At 44.3% G+C, this 14,774-nt stretch overlaps 1 protein-coding gene across 1 annotated transcript in view; it reads left to right on the forward strand.

Annotated features, from left to right (window-relative positions):
- The first annotated feature begins 894 nt into the window (after nt 1–894).
- The window catches only part of LOC112110514 (carbohydrate sulfotransferase 7), a 21,381-nt gene continuing 7,501 nt past the window's right edge, over nt 895–14,774 (forward strand). Inside the window, exon 1 of the mRNA XM_024205553.3 lies at nt 895–2,344. Within this exon, the coding sequence (XP_024061321.1) occupies nt 914–2,317 (1,404 nt within the window). The 5' untranslated portion in view covers nt 895–913 and the 3' untranslated portion in view covers nt 2,318–2,344. The remainder of the gene's footprint in view (nt 2,345–14,774) is intronic.

Below are 14,774 nucleotides of genomic sequence, written 5' to 3' on the forward strand. Positions count from 1 at the left end.
TAATCATGTAGCTGTTTACTTGTAACAATAATTATTCAATTTTCAGATAAGAAATATTATTTTAATTACCCCCCCCCCACCACCACCACCTTCTTGATCTACTTCTGTACATCCTTGGTAGAGGATCGTGTGAACTAGAAAGCTTGTCTCAGGATCTGAACTTTCCCCAAGTTTGTAGTAGGTGTGGATCTGAGGTTCCAGATTAGGCCCATCACTACTTTTTTGTATCAATTTTGTATCAGAAAAAGGTTTTGCATTCCATTTTTGTGGAGGTTTTAAATCAACCCAGCACCTTTCTGCAGAACCCCTGGACCTTCCAAAATCATTTCTCGTGTGTGTGATTCCTCTCTTTTGGTTCATTGAATGATCGTCACCCCCTCACTAGTAAAAAGGCTACCAATGCAGTCTCTCTACTGGGTAGAGCTGCAGAAGAAGGGGCAGGTTCAGTGGCACTGGCACAATTTGTACAGTGGTGCTGAAAGCCACTGAACAAAATTATAAACCCTCCCTGCATATGAGTGAAACCACTTCAAGACAGCAGCCCTTGGCTGGGTCCAGAAAGAGGCCCCTGAAGGTTGCGGCCTGATGGGTAGGAAGAGGCGGTTCCTCAGCCAGCAGGGGCAGTTGTCTGTCTGTGCGGAGCTTCAGCAGCTGGCTATGGGGAAGGAAGGCGGGGGCAACAGCCTCTTTGCTGTTCTAGCCGCGGAGTCTCCGGCATGTGGGCGTGTTTTTCCAGACGGGGAGGGACCCACGGAGCCAACACCTCCCAGGCGCCGCCTCTGCCCTCCTCCAAGTTTTGTGCGCTTTCCAACAGGCAGGACTCTCCCTGCTGCTGCTGCGGCGGCGGCTCCGCCAGAGGCGGGCGGCGGCTGGGTGCAGACGCCGCTGCCCGGCAGCAGAGCGCGGCGGGGCGATGAAGGGGCGGCGGTGGCGCTGGCAGCACCGCCGCCTCGCCCTGCTGCTGGTGCTCTACACGCTGCTGCTGCTGCTCCTGGTGCCCTACGTGCAGGACTACGGGGCCAGGCGGGGGCGCGGGGCGGAGGAGGCGCCGCTGCAGCCCCGCTGCCCCAGCCTGCAGGAGGTGCTGGGCGAGTGGGGCTGGGAGGAGGAGAAGGAGGAGGAGCAGCCGCCGCCGGAGGGCGAGGGGGCGGTGGCTGACTGGAGCGAGGCGGCCGGCGGCGGGAAGCGGCACATCTACCTGCACGCCACCTGGCGCACGGGCTCCTCCTTCCTGGGGGAGCTGTTCAACCAGCACCCGGACGTCTTCTACCTGTACGAGCCCATGTGGCACCTGTGGCAGGCCCTGTACCCGGCGGACGCGCTCAGCCTGCAGGGCGCCCTGCGCGACATGCTCCGCTCACTCTTCCGCTGCGACTTCTCCGTGCTGCGCCTCTACGCCGCCCCGCCCGCGCCCCGGGACCCGCTGGCCCCGGGCGGCGGCAACCTCACCACGGCCGGCCTCTTCGGCTGGCGGACCAACAAAGTGATCTGCTCGGCCCCGTTCTGCCCGGACGGCCCCCGGCCCCGCCACGAGATCGGCCTGATCGACGGCGCCGCCTGCGAGCGGAGCTGCCCGCCGCGGGGGCTGCGGGAGCTGGAGGCCGAGTGCCGCAAGTACCCGGTGGTGGTGATCAAGGACGTGCGGCTGCTGGAGCTGGGCGCGCTGCTGCCGCTGCTGCGGGAGCCCGGCCTCAACCTGCGGGTCATCCAGCTCTTCCGCGACCCCCGCGCCGTGCACAACTCCCGCCTCAAGGCCAAGCAGGCGCTGCTGCGGGAGAGCATCCAGGTGCTGCGGAGCCGGCACCGCGCCGAGCCCCGGGGACTCCCCCACCGGCAGCTCCTGCCCGCGGCCGGGCTGGGCGGCGGCGGCGGGGTCCGGGCGCAGCAGCAGCACCGGGCCGAGTTCTTCCTGAGCGGCGCGCTGGAGGTGATCTGCCAGGCCTGGCTCCGCGACCTGCTCTTCTCCCGCCGCGCCCCGGCCTGGCTGCGCCGCCGCTACACCCAGCTGCGCTACGAGGACCTGGTGCTGGAGCCCCGCGCCCAGCTGCGCCGCCTGCTGCGCTTCGCCGGCCTGCCCGTCCCGCCCGCCATGGAGAGCTTCGTGCTCAACATGACCCGCGGCGCCGCCTACTCCTCCGACCGGCCCTTCCTCATCTCCGCCCGGGACGCGCGGGAGGCCATCCACGCCTGGAGGGAGCGGCTCAGCCAGGAGCAGGTGCGCCAGGTGGAGGCCGCCTGCGGCGAAGCCATGAGCCTCTTGTCCTACCAGCCCAGTGCCGAGCCCGGCGGCGGAGCCCGGGAGGGGGACAGCAGGTAGCGGCCGCCTCCTGGACGGGACATGCAGGTAACAACACGCTTCCCCATCTATCTACCTGCAGAGCCTGGGCAATAATGCAGCAGCCTTTCCTTGAGAGAGGGGAGAGCCGGAGGGAGAGGGCGACAGGTGGAATCTCCCTTTTAGGGATAGGAAGGGGGTGAGGGTGAAAGTCTGGCTCTGTTGAAGTCAGTGGGACTTTTGCCACTGGATATCTCTACACTTTGAGATGGAGGTGTAATTTCTGGCTGGAGGCCAAACACCCTTGCTAGCTCTGATTGAACCAGTGTGATGAAACTGATGAGGTCTACACAGCAACTAGACACTGGCCTGTGCCAGCTGACTTCTGGGGTAGGGAGCTGTTTCATTGCTGTGTAGATGTCTGGGCTTGGGTAGGAGCCTGGGGCTCAAGGACCCTGTGGGGTTGGAGGGTCCCAGAGCCTGAGTTTGGAAGTCTACATAGCAATGAAACAGCCTCATAAGCCCCAGTCAGCTGGAGTGGGGCAGCTGTGGGTTTTTCTTTGCTGTGTAGACATACCCTGAAAGTGTAGCTGTGGCCATGCAAGTGGTGGGATAGGTTAGCTGCTGGAGTAAGATCCCACCTGCTCATACTTAGGAAGCCAGCTTCTGCCACTACTGGCGCCCATCCTGACTACACTTATGTTTTTAGCGCCCAAGTCCAGTCAGAGCTAGTGTGGGTCTGGCTCCCCGAAATGGAAATCATGCCTCCACCTCAAAGAGTAGCCATTGACTTTAGTGGGGCCAGGATTTCATCCTTAGTGCATGGGGCTGGAGGATGGTTTCACCCCCTCACTGTGTTGAGAACTGGGTTAGATTTTAATTAAGATAAGTGGGCCAGGCTTATGAAGTTATTCTCCAGCCACACTGAACTTTACTCCCCACTGCTGACCTTGGGACTGTCACACACCTAGTTGCACACACTCAAATGAGGCCTGAACATCTGGCTTTAAAATTGCCACTGTTAAGCTTCAGAGTTAGTGAGTGCACTGTTGAGATTAATAGGGACAGTTACTCTTCCTACAATGCTGTTGTTTCAGGCCAGGAGCAATACTTCTGTCCATCGTTGCAAGGTAATTTTTGCAACAGAGTTGGAAACTTTTTTATTATTATTTTTTTAAAGTGAAAGCTCATTCTGCAATATTGTATTGGTCCGAAAAATGCAACAGTTGGGTTAGGAATGTGACATCCCTAGACTACAAGCAAAGGAGTTGGGATGCAGGAAGACATTATAGTGTACCCTCCCACATCTGATGGGAGCAGATCTAGTTAGATCTCTGTTCCCCAGGGCTTTAGCAAACCTAGTCCTAAAATGTTCCAAGAATTGGTGCTTTCACTCCTTCCTCTTGAGATTTTCCCTTTATGGGTTTGTGACTCGACCATGTCTGGTGTTAAAGGCACACTGTCAATTGAGAAATCCCAGTCAAAGCAAACTAATATTCTCCTTAGGTCTGGTAAAAGTAGCATCTTAAGTTAAAGCTGAAAAGGCTTTAAAATAACTTATCCCAATTTTCTTGTTTTTCATTTGTCTTGGATAGTGAAAACTGGTAAGTAACTGGCACTTCATGGTTCTTTGGAATTAGAAAGCATTGTACATTGAAGAGATGTCAACCCTAATTTATCCTTACATCTACATCTTGTAAAAGCAGGCTCTTATTAAAAACGTAAAGCTAACCAATGTTTCTAGAATTTTTAAAAGCTTTCATGGGAACAATCATTAAACATTCCAGATAGTATGAAACTGAAGTACTGTATACAAAACTGTAACTCCTTTGATTCTTTTCATTGCTCAAGTTAAGAGAAATGCAAAGAATAAATACACAGCCTAAACAAGTCATATCTTCATTTTTTTATCCTAATTTTAACGTAAGGGGTTAATGTTTCTTTTATCATATGATTCCTTAAGACTATAAATGTTAAGTAGAATTTAAACTATTTTCATAAGAACACTTACACAAAACAGGTTAAGCCTTGAATTTATATTCTATATTAGGTTTTATAAAACTTAACAGACCTTTTAACTACTTGGGGTGCAAGTTTATAATGGAGAAAGGTGTCTTCACCTGAGAAGGGCTTTGCTTCCATTCATACTAACCCAATAACCTAGTGACTGGGCTGGAGATAATCTTTCTCTATGTGGATTATAGTACAGCACTGCTAATACCATATGTAGGAGATGCATGAAGTCAAGGGAAGGAGAGCTATTTCCACTTCCTTGTATTTGACTCTAGTACTGTAGATTGTGATCACAGGAATGGAGTAAGCACTTGGCTACAGGAAGGGGTTTGAAGATGTTTGTTTAATCAGAATTCTTAAATTCTCTTTACAAAATTCCTAATGTAGGAATGTTTTAAAATTGGTTTGTCATATCTAATGTGACTCACACATTCTTCTGGCTATCTTGTAAAAACTTCTGAGAATGAAAAGTGAATACTTGATATTTCAACTTTGGTTCTCTGCACTGAGATTACATTTTACTTTCCTAACTCCCTGCCTGACACAGGGTGCTGCAGTGCACAGGATTCTGTCCCTCACATCCTATCCCAACAATAACATCCTCTCAGCTGGTAAATTTGCACCCAAACAATTTACAAATATTTCCTAACAAGGTTAAGACAAACCAGTCTTGGCAAGCTCTACCTATCCTGAAGTTTGTTTAATTTTTTTAGGATTCAGTTTGAGTTTTAAAATACTAGTTTCAGTCGAACTTCCTGGAACTCGCATATTAGGGTATATTTTCATTTTGGGGGAGGGGAGGGAAATTGTATTTCAGAGAAGTGGATCTTTAAATTGTTAGACTCTTTCTTTTGTTAATCTGATGGCATTTAGACAAAGCTGCAAGGGCATTCAAGGTTATACTCACATTTATATGTAACCCTCAGATATAAAATGAGACCATGAACTTCAAATCGGGGATAATCCTGGATCAAGAATAAAACTATACATGTAAAGTGCTGAAAATAAAGGCAGTTCAAAATAAATGTTTTACAGCTACTGTTACTGAAGGGGCATTTGAATTAATTACATTGTAGGTTTTGGTGACTGGTATGTTGCACTGGAAAGAATTACTTAATACACTTTTGCAGGGGAAGATATAACCTTAACACTAGTATTAGTGGCAGAAGCATGCTTCTAAGGGAGAATATATCCCTAAAAATGTTCTTGAGAAATTATTTAATTTCACTCTGTTGAGAATGTTTTGAGTTCTTTTTTTACTCTTTTTGTACTGAAATGACCTATTTTATAGCCTAAGGGCCATTTCTGTGTTCTCGTGCAGCCTTATTGCGGTCAGGTTGCATAGAGTGTGCGAACAGAATTTGGTTCTTAGAGGAACAGTACCCATATTAGGTCACCTCACTCTAAAACTTTTCCATGTATATACCCTACCTAACTTGTACTGATGTGCTTGAGAAGAAACTGGTGAGACTTTATTGCATACTGAAAGATCAAAAAGGATTTCTGTTTTTTCATCAAAAACTTCAGCAATTTTGGGCTGATTCACTTGTAACAAATTCAACCAGGGATCTTCACCTTTCAATATCAGAATACTCAGTTCTCCTGGGGCAATTGAGTGTGCTCAGCACCTTGCTGGATCAGGTTGTAAAAACCTGAGCAGAGTGCTACACTACTGTTGTGAATGAACACATAAAATTTCACCTTCTCTAAAGTCACTATGACTAAGACCGAAGCATAATCTGCCTAGTTATCCAGCTTAACCTATTGCATCCAATAGAAAAATAGATAACTTTCATAAACTGTTTAATTTTAACTCAAACACCTATTGAGTTTGGCATAAATTCAAGTATCTGACTTGTCCTCAATATTGACGTCCTTTCTACATCCTCAGTTGAATTTGTTCATTAACACCACTGCTCCTTATTTTATTAGTGATCAGTTTAAATGTATTTTCCTGCCCTTACACTTTATCTGAGTATGTATTTTTTGTAGTTTTTTTTCTCCACTGTGAAGAGTCTGTCCTGCAAGATTTCTGCAGTGTAACTATATGAGCTATTAACATTCCACCTTTAGAGTAATTCACATTTAAAAAAAATAATTAAAAACAGAAATGTCCTGAACCCAATACTAGGCAATACACATAACTGAAGAAAGTTTGCAGAGTTCAAAATCTTAAGAGTGGGATTTTCAAAAGCATCTAGGTCACATTCAAAGACCGCAAGACTTGTGCATCTTCAGGGTCTAGATTTTAAAGGTATTTGGCCATTGCTCCACTCAGTGTTGCAACGCCTAACTGAATTAGGAGCTGAACTCTTATTTTCAAAAATAACATAGGCATTTAGGACCCTTAGTATCATTGACTTCCAAGAGACATAGACTCATAAGTTAGGCATTGCAATGCTCAGTGAAGCAATCCCTAAATACTTTTAAAAATCTGGGCCCTAAATCACTTAAAGTGCTTTTGAAAACTTCATCATCAATGCATTTAAGGCTGACAGCAAATTAATGTGAATTTTTCCCTTGAAGATGTATTGTATCTTTCAGCCTGTTTGCAACATACTCTGCTCAGTCTGGAAACTTACCTATTGAGTGTGGAGCACAAAAATATAGTGTCAACTAACAAAGAATATTGATATTTATCTACTCTGCTGTAGGGGATTAAGAACAAATCTTAAATCAGGACTAGCGCTGTACAGTTTTAGTATTTGAGAGCTTTCGCGTTAAGTAGAAGCAGATCTTGTTGAAAGTGAGATGGTGAGAAACTACGGTTAAATTGCATTCTGAGAACAGTTGAGAATTACTGCTGAGACACTTTGTTTTGCACAATTTTAGCTCTTCATAGGAGAGATTTTACTTTCATTTAAAAAACCCCCAAAAAACAGCAAAATCCCAATTCTAGTGAATGCGGTGGTTAAACAAAAAGTATAATTGATCATTAAGATGGAGGGGACGGCACAATAAACACTTTTCATAGCTGAGCTAAACACCACAGGCTTAGAAGGGACAGATCATTGCCAAAAATTCATGAGATTTTAGCAGTTTAGGCTGAGATTTGGAACAACATACGTGCATTACATCCTGTGTAATGACTTAACAGCTTCTATATACTATTTAATGGGAAAACGGGAACAAAGCTGATAAACGTTTCAAAGGATAATTTGTATCATCCGCTTTAATGATTAGCTATCCTGCAGTTACCTTCAGATATGTAGGAACTCGAGTAGTATAGCTGTTGGTAAAATATTACATTATACTTATTTACTCCAAATCTGAGACTTCAGATCTAGACTCTGATTGATATGCATTAATACAATCAATATATCTGCACATTTAAACTGATAGTCTAGGTACTGTGTGATTTGCTGTACTGATACACATTTGTGTAAATGATGAATGTCCAATGACAGCAATATTTACCCCTCATTTTACTTTGTTTTAATTTGGCACTTCATAGATCAATATTCAGGTGGTAGTTGTAGAAATTCATGCAATATGCTGGTGTATTTCAAGTACAGAGGAAACAGTCTTAATATTTCAGGAGTATTTTTATATTTTTCCTGATAAATGCAAAGATGTACAAATTTATGATAGTGATTTCCTCTGAAAAGGGTTAAATGACAGTGGACTTTCTCATTTCTTAATGGTTTTTATATTGCATGTGTTCACTGAACAGTTAAAGATTTTATTTTTTCCCTGTCAACCCTGCAAGTTCAAAGAGAGGCCCAGAGTCAAACTAAGTTCTTTCCTTTTCTCAGCTATCAACACTAAAAGTTTCAGCAGGCCAAATTATGCCCTCAGACACTTATGCAAACTTGTTGCATTGGAACTATATTTCAGAAGGGGGGGAAATTATGCTAAAAAATAAACAGAATATGTTCTGAGATGCATTGGCTCTGTAACCCTAACAAGAATATAAAGAATTAAAAACTTGTCACTAAAGCTGGCTGATAAGGACAGTAAGGCCTGGGCTACACTAGCGGGGGGGGGTTCAAACTAAGATACGCAACTTCAGCTACGCTAGTCACGTAGCTGAAGTCAAAGTCTCTTAGTTCGACTTACCTGGCCGTCCTCACAGCAGCGAGTCAACCGCCGCAGCTCCCCCGTTGACTCCGCTTACTCCTCCTGCCGAGGTGGAGTACGGACATCGATTCGGACATCGATTTATCGCATCTAGACGAGACGCGATAAATCGATCCCCGATACATCGAACACTACCCGCCGATCAGGCGGGTAGTATAGACGTACCCTGTATAGTATGTTCTATTTTGAAATAGGGTACGTCCATCAGGGGGTAAAAAAAAACAACCCATGGCTGATCTGGATCAGCTGACTTGGGCTTCTGGGGCTAGGGCTCAAGGTTGAAAAATTGCTGTGTAGATGTTCTGGCACAGGCTGGAGCCCTATCTCTGGCACCCAGAGAGGGTGGAGGGTCCCAGAGCTCAAACTCGAGCCTGACCATCTACATGGCAGTTTTTAGTTCAGCAAACCCAAGTCAGCTGACAGCCATGGCTGTGCTGCGGGTTTCTATCCCTGTGTAGATGTACCCATAATCATTTTTCAGAATAGAGCCACGTGCTGTATTAAGTTGGTTTGCCACTTGCATTAAACTTGACAGAGCCCTACCATTTTAGAGAAGGAGATAGGAAGAACAAGACTGTCAGTGAAAGATTTGACTTGACAGAGACATTTTCAAGATCCTATTTGTGTTAATCCTCGTCTTTCAGTTTGAGATTCTCTTGACCTGGATCATTTAATGTGCAGTTTAAATTGATAGCCCTTTTTAATCAATTAAAAGCCTCCTGATGTAATGTTTTTTTATGAGTGGGAGATCCATCACTACTTCTGTTTTAGAGGGATACATCTGGCAGCCTTGGCTCCAGCAACAGGCCAAAGACAGAATAACTTCTCAGTACTGAGAGTGTGATTATCTTTGTATTTAGTGCCAAGAAACTCTAGCTGTCAGTACTGGTGTGTTAAGCTGTGACAGTGACCTACATTACCACCTTATTGGGTTCTGACCCTTCACAGCCAGGCTTATCTTGCATTGCTTGACTGAAATGAAGATCATGTTATTCTAGATGGCGTTAACAGCACACATTATTAAGGTTGCCAGACATTTCCCCTTATAAGAAAGACCCTGCTTTCAGCTACTTATAGTGTTGTCAGACTTCAACCACTTGGCCTGAAATGCCCCAATCTAGGAGTTGGGGGTGGGGGAGCTGAGATTGGCTGGGCAAAGAAACTGGGACAGGGAGCCAGGCATGGGGTCGGAGGAGACACTGAGATTAGACAAGGAGCCTGGGGAGTAGGGAACTCAGACTGGAAGGGCAAGAGATTTGAGACAAGGAGTTAGGGCAGAGGTGAGTGAGAGACTGGGATGCAGACTGCAAGCCTGGAGGCGGAGACTAGGACTGGCTGGGCAAGTAGACTGGGACAAGATTGAAGCCTGAGAAGTGGAGACTGTGACTGGGTAGGTAAGGAGAATGATATGGAGCCAGGGGTGGGGAAGAGACAGGACTGGGACAGGGACAGGTTGGAGGGGGTGGAGGCACAAGGTGTCAGTCTTGAGGGAAGCGAGCAGACTTTTCTGCCCACTAGAACATAGGCCCCTCCAGAGCCTAGGATGGAACCTGAGATTCCTGAATCTCGTAATTCCTCTGCTGTCAGCAAATATCTATGAAACCCACTGGCAAACTGTCTCTTCTCCCCCTTCTAGTTCTAGTCCACACATGATAATCTACTACTGCGATCAGTTACTCTGATAGCTCAAGTGGCAGGGGTCTGTGGGGTGGAGATAAAGGTTCCAGTCCTCTTGATGAACACATGGGTGTCAATATGATGCCACATGATGGAATTTCTCTTTTTTCAGTTTGCTTTTTTAAAAACCTAGGTTAATGTGACTAGTGACACTGTGTACAGCGTTTGCTGTTTAAAATGCTATTGGGTACAAGCCTGAAGAGGCTCCAGTCTAATTCTTTTTTTGAGAGGGGTGGTATGTGTAAATTGATAAGAAGATATCAATTATTTTTTAAAATGTTCATATATATAATAGTACTGGACACAAATGTTAAAAGAACATTATGCAAAGTCAAGCACTCAAAAGTTAGAAAAAGCCAGAATTAAGATTGTGCAATCTTAACTCAGCCCCTTTCTGTGTATGCTTGTTTTTTTTCCACGGGACCCTTGCCTCATTCAGTACACAGATTGGACCTGCTCTGCAGATGAATCAGGGTTGTGTGGTGAAGGAGACTGTTGTCTGTAGTACCCCTGCTTCATTTGTTGCAGAAGTGGAAAGATGTGTAGTAAATGAGGTAGGGGATTCCAGAAAGGGAAGGATGAGCTCATGGTTGAGGCAGTTGAATGCTATCCTGGAGAACTGAATTCTATTCCTGCCTCTGCCAAGAGTTACTGTGTGATATTTGGCAAAACACTTAAACTAAACTTTTCACAGGTGGTCCCTGATGAACTGGTGGTACTCTTCTCGGTGCTCAACTTGACACTGTGGTCTGATTAGCAGACATGCAGAGCACTCACTCAGCAGTGAAACTGAAATCAGTGGGAGCTGTGCTTGAGTATATAAAGCACTGTATCATGGTAAGTAATCTGGAAAACCTGCACTTTAGTCATCTCAAATTGGGCACCCAAAAGGAATAGATACTTTTCTATAAAATGGGAATGATTACCAGCCCCTCGTCTCACAGGGGTTTGTGAAGATAGATTGATTAAAGCGTGTGACTCATTCAGATACTATAGTGCTGAGTGTTACCGAAAAGCCCACAAGAAAATTAATAATTCTTTATTCAGAGCAGGGTGTGAATAGTGTGTAGTAAATAAGGCCGATAGCCACAGATTCAACAATAAGGAGAAAATAAAATATTGAACAACTACCTACTCATTAACTGTGCACTATCCATCCTGTGTACTGACAGAGGCAGGTGTCCTATGGGAGAAAAATGGTATGTGATCAGGTAATTAAAGAGAGATGCACAAGGGGGAGCACATTAATGTTACAAGAGGCAACCTTATTTCTGGCATTTCCTAACTTTGGAGTGCTTAATTTTGAAACCTTAAATGTTCTTTTAATGTACTGTATGTATATTTCTGAAAAATAAATAAGATGCCTAAGCTATGTTGGCAGAAGGGTTGGGATTCTTCCTTCACTTTCCCCAACTGATGCAGCTGCCGCTTTAAGAGGGATGACCTGAGTGAACACTTCTTTTCAGAAGCTGATTCTGAACTACTTACAGTATATAACTACATTTGATGTGAAATGTATGATCAGGACTAACTGTAAGGTATGTCCTTCTGGGGGGAAATATTGTATTATGATTTAACTGGAAAACAATCTATTAGCATCTTCTCTGATTGAAGGCTTTAATTTTAGCAAAGTCTCATTAAATATTTCAGTTCTTGTTTTGACAAAGTAGTTAATTCTACTTAATTCAGTCACTTACTATGACACTATAGTATTTCATGAAACTTAAGCCTTGGAGAGCTATTGAGTTAAAATAAGAACTGTCTTAACATCGGTTTCTCAGATAACTGGATAAGTATGTTAAGGGTTTGTACGAGCCAATTTCCTCTCTGAAAAGAGGTGTTTGCTACAGGATTGAGCTGCTTACTTAAAGCTGGTTTTCACTGTTTCACAAAGGCAGAGGCAGTACTAGCTCATTGGGGGCTCTAAGCAGGAATATTTTTGGGGTCTTCCCCCCCCCCCCCCCCCAAAAATAAAAAGTGAATAGGGGACCTGTTGAGCTGCTCGGGGCCCTAAGCAATTGCTTAGTCTGCTTATGCCTAGCACTGGCTCTACACAAAGGTTTCTGTGTCTTTAACAAAGATGAAGACATCTACAAAATGGACACAAGTGACTTAGGACTGCTTTCAGGTCAAATACATGCAAAATGCTTGTTGTACTTCACAATAAGCAGGGAATCTTCAGTCATAGGTTTCATTTTGGATCACAAACTTGTTAATTTGAAGTTAAGCCTTCCAATAAACTCCCTGATTAAAATATAAGTAATATTTGCATTAGTCAACATTCTCCTCTAAGAGCTTAACATTTAAGCTCTAATTATTGTCAGTCATTCACAGTCTGTATTACTGATACTGTAGATTGAATCTTTTGCTTGTGGTCTCGATCCGTTTCAGTAGCTGTAAAGCCACAAAGCCTCTGTTACTTTTGTACGGTCAGACCCTGGGCTGCTTTTGATTTTCCTTAATATATAGTGCTCCTGACTTAGGGCTAAACGAGTATGTAATTACCAATAAGCCATTTTAAGACTGTCAACAGGCCTGGCTTACTTTGAAACTGAAACTGAAGTTTGCTTGGAGTTATTCCAACATGTTCCCTCATGCCAGTATCTAACTCTTAAAAATTCCTACCATGAGTTCTGGTTTTAGGAGTCAGACACCCTGGAGGCTGCTGTGGGAACATTCTTGAATGAGTGAGGATTTGGAGACAGATGTTGGAAACATAGCCCAACCCACTTACTGGCCGAGGAATGGCTATGTGGATGTCACAATTGTATGGGCAAATGGCCCGTAGTTCTGAATGGCTGGGCTAAACTTGCAATAAAAGAAAATGTATTTTGTAATCTCTTCTGTTGGAAACAATGACCCAAGCATGCAGGGTACAGGCTGCCTTTGGTGGGAGACAAGAATCCTTATTTAGTATTTTATTATGAAGCAGCTAGAATCATTTTCAATTAAGGGGTATGGTTAACGGATGCAAATGTTTGATCATGTACTGCCACTTGGAACTCTGGACATTGGAAAAAGCAGAGATCCTACCCTAAAACAGCTTTTCAATGAGCATATGCATGGGTTCTTAATGGCTCTTCCATGGATGATACTATCTTAATTTCCAGGTAAGCTGGAGATGACTGCAGTTAAGGTTGAGTACATAACAGTTTAAGTGTAAAAACGTTCAGAGATATTGTAATTATTCCAAAACCAAGAATTATAACAACCTAGAATTTTTTGGTGTAGGTTACACTTAAAAAGAAATTGAAACATGCTAAGATGCCCATTCACCCTTAACTCTGCCTGTAGTGACACTATGCAATAACCATACTTTAGTATATAATATGTTGATTTGTCATCCCAGATTAAACTAAGGACATTCATTCCCTCCTCCAGTGGTGTCACAGTGTGAGCTAAGGTTGTTTGGGTATCTTGAGGGATGAAAATGCATAGTTAACACATTTGGATTTCTTAAGTTTAACCTTAACTCTGAATTTCCTCAAGCAAAATTCCCAATGTGTATATCAGGGAGTTTTACTTGTGTAAGGACTGGTCTTGGGTCTTAAGTGGTAAAACACTAAGAGTTTTATTCTATTTATTTTGCGTAGAATCTTTACATCAGTTTAGCTGAATCATGAGGCAGGTTAATAGTTCTGAGTATCTGAACATTGCCCAAGAGAAGCTTTAATTTAGGCTTTGTCTACAGTAGAATGTGTTTGCTGGTACAGCTATACTAGCAAAGTCTCATAGCGGAGACACAGCATATACTGGCAAAAGAACTCTTGCCGATATGTCTTATGCTTGCACCTCAGACTGAATAAGCTGTACCAGCTAAGTGACTTTTTTGCTGGTATAACTGCATCTACGCTAGAGTTTTTGCATAGTTTTGGCATAGTTATGTCAATCAGATTTGGGGGCGGGGGAGAAATCACACCTCTGACATAGCTATATTGGCAAAAGTTTTCAGTATAGACTGTAGGGTACAGATGGCCTGTACCTTTCCTTGTATGGTAGTTGCATTATAGATGGAGTGCTACCATGAATAGCTGAAGTTGCTTAGGCATGTGCATAATAACCCCCATTCTCAGTTGTTTAAAGCTTCCTGAAACATTCTCCTTTCTTGTTTGTGTAGAGCCCAAGCTTGATTTTATTTGTTTTTAAAGCTGGAGGAAAAAAATCATTCAGCAGAAGTGTCGCTCTGCCTATGAAAAAACTTGTAATTTTATTCTAAAAGAAGCCTAGTTCTTAGCAGGGTGTGGTATAAAGTGGAAATTTGGCAGAAAAGGTGGCATTGAGGGAAGAGAGGTGCCTTTTAGGGCATGTTGTCTATGCTTCGAGCTAGGGGTATAATTCCAAGCTTGAGTAGAAGTACAAATGCTAGCTCTGATCATCCTAGCATGCTAAAAATAGCAGTGTAGCCATGGCAGAGTGAGCGGATGGGCTAGCCTCCCTGAGTTATGTGCCGAGTGTACAGGAGGGGTACGTAATTGGGGTGGCTAGCCCCTCCCGCCGCTCACTCCTCTGAGACTATGTTCTATTTTTAGCGCACTTGCTCAGTCAGAGCTGTGTGTGTGTGTGTGTGTGCGTGTGTTTCCCAAGCTGGGAATCACATCCCCAGCTCGAAGCATAGGTGAACCCTGAGTATTGGGGTAAAAAAAAAAAAATTAGATTTAGCTGAATTAGGGGTTGGCATATGTGCTGCCTTTAACTACCTCCCAGTATTCTGAGTGACATGAGCTGCACT

The sequence above is a fragment of the Terrapene carolina genome, unplaced genomic scaffold, assembly GCF_002925995.2.
Source record: "Terrapene carolina triunguis isolate 2854851 unplaced genomic scaffold, T_m_triunguis-2.0 Scaffold23, whole genome shotgun sequence".
NCBI lineage: Eukaryota > Metazoa > Chordata > Testudines > Emydidae > Terrapene > Terrapene triunguis.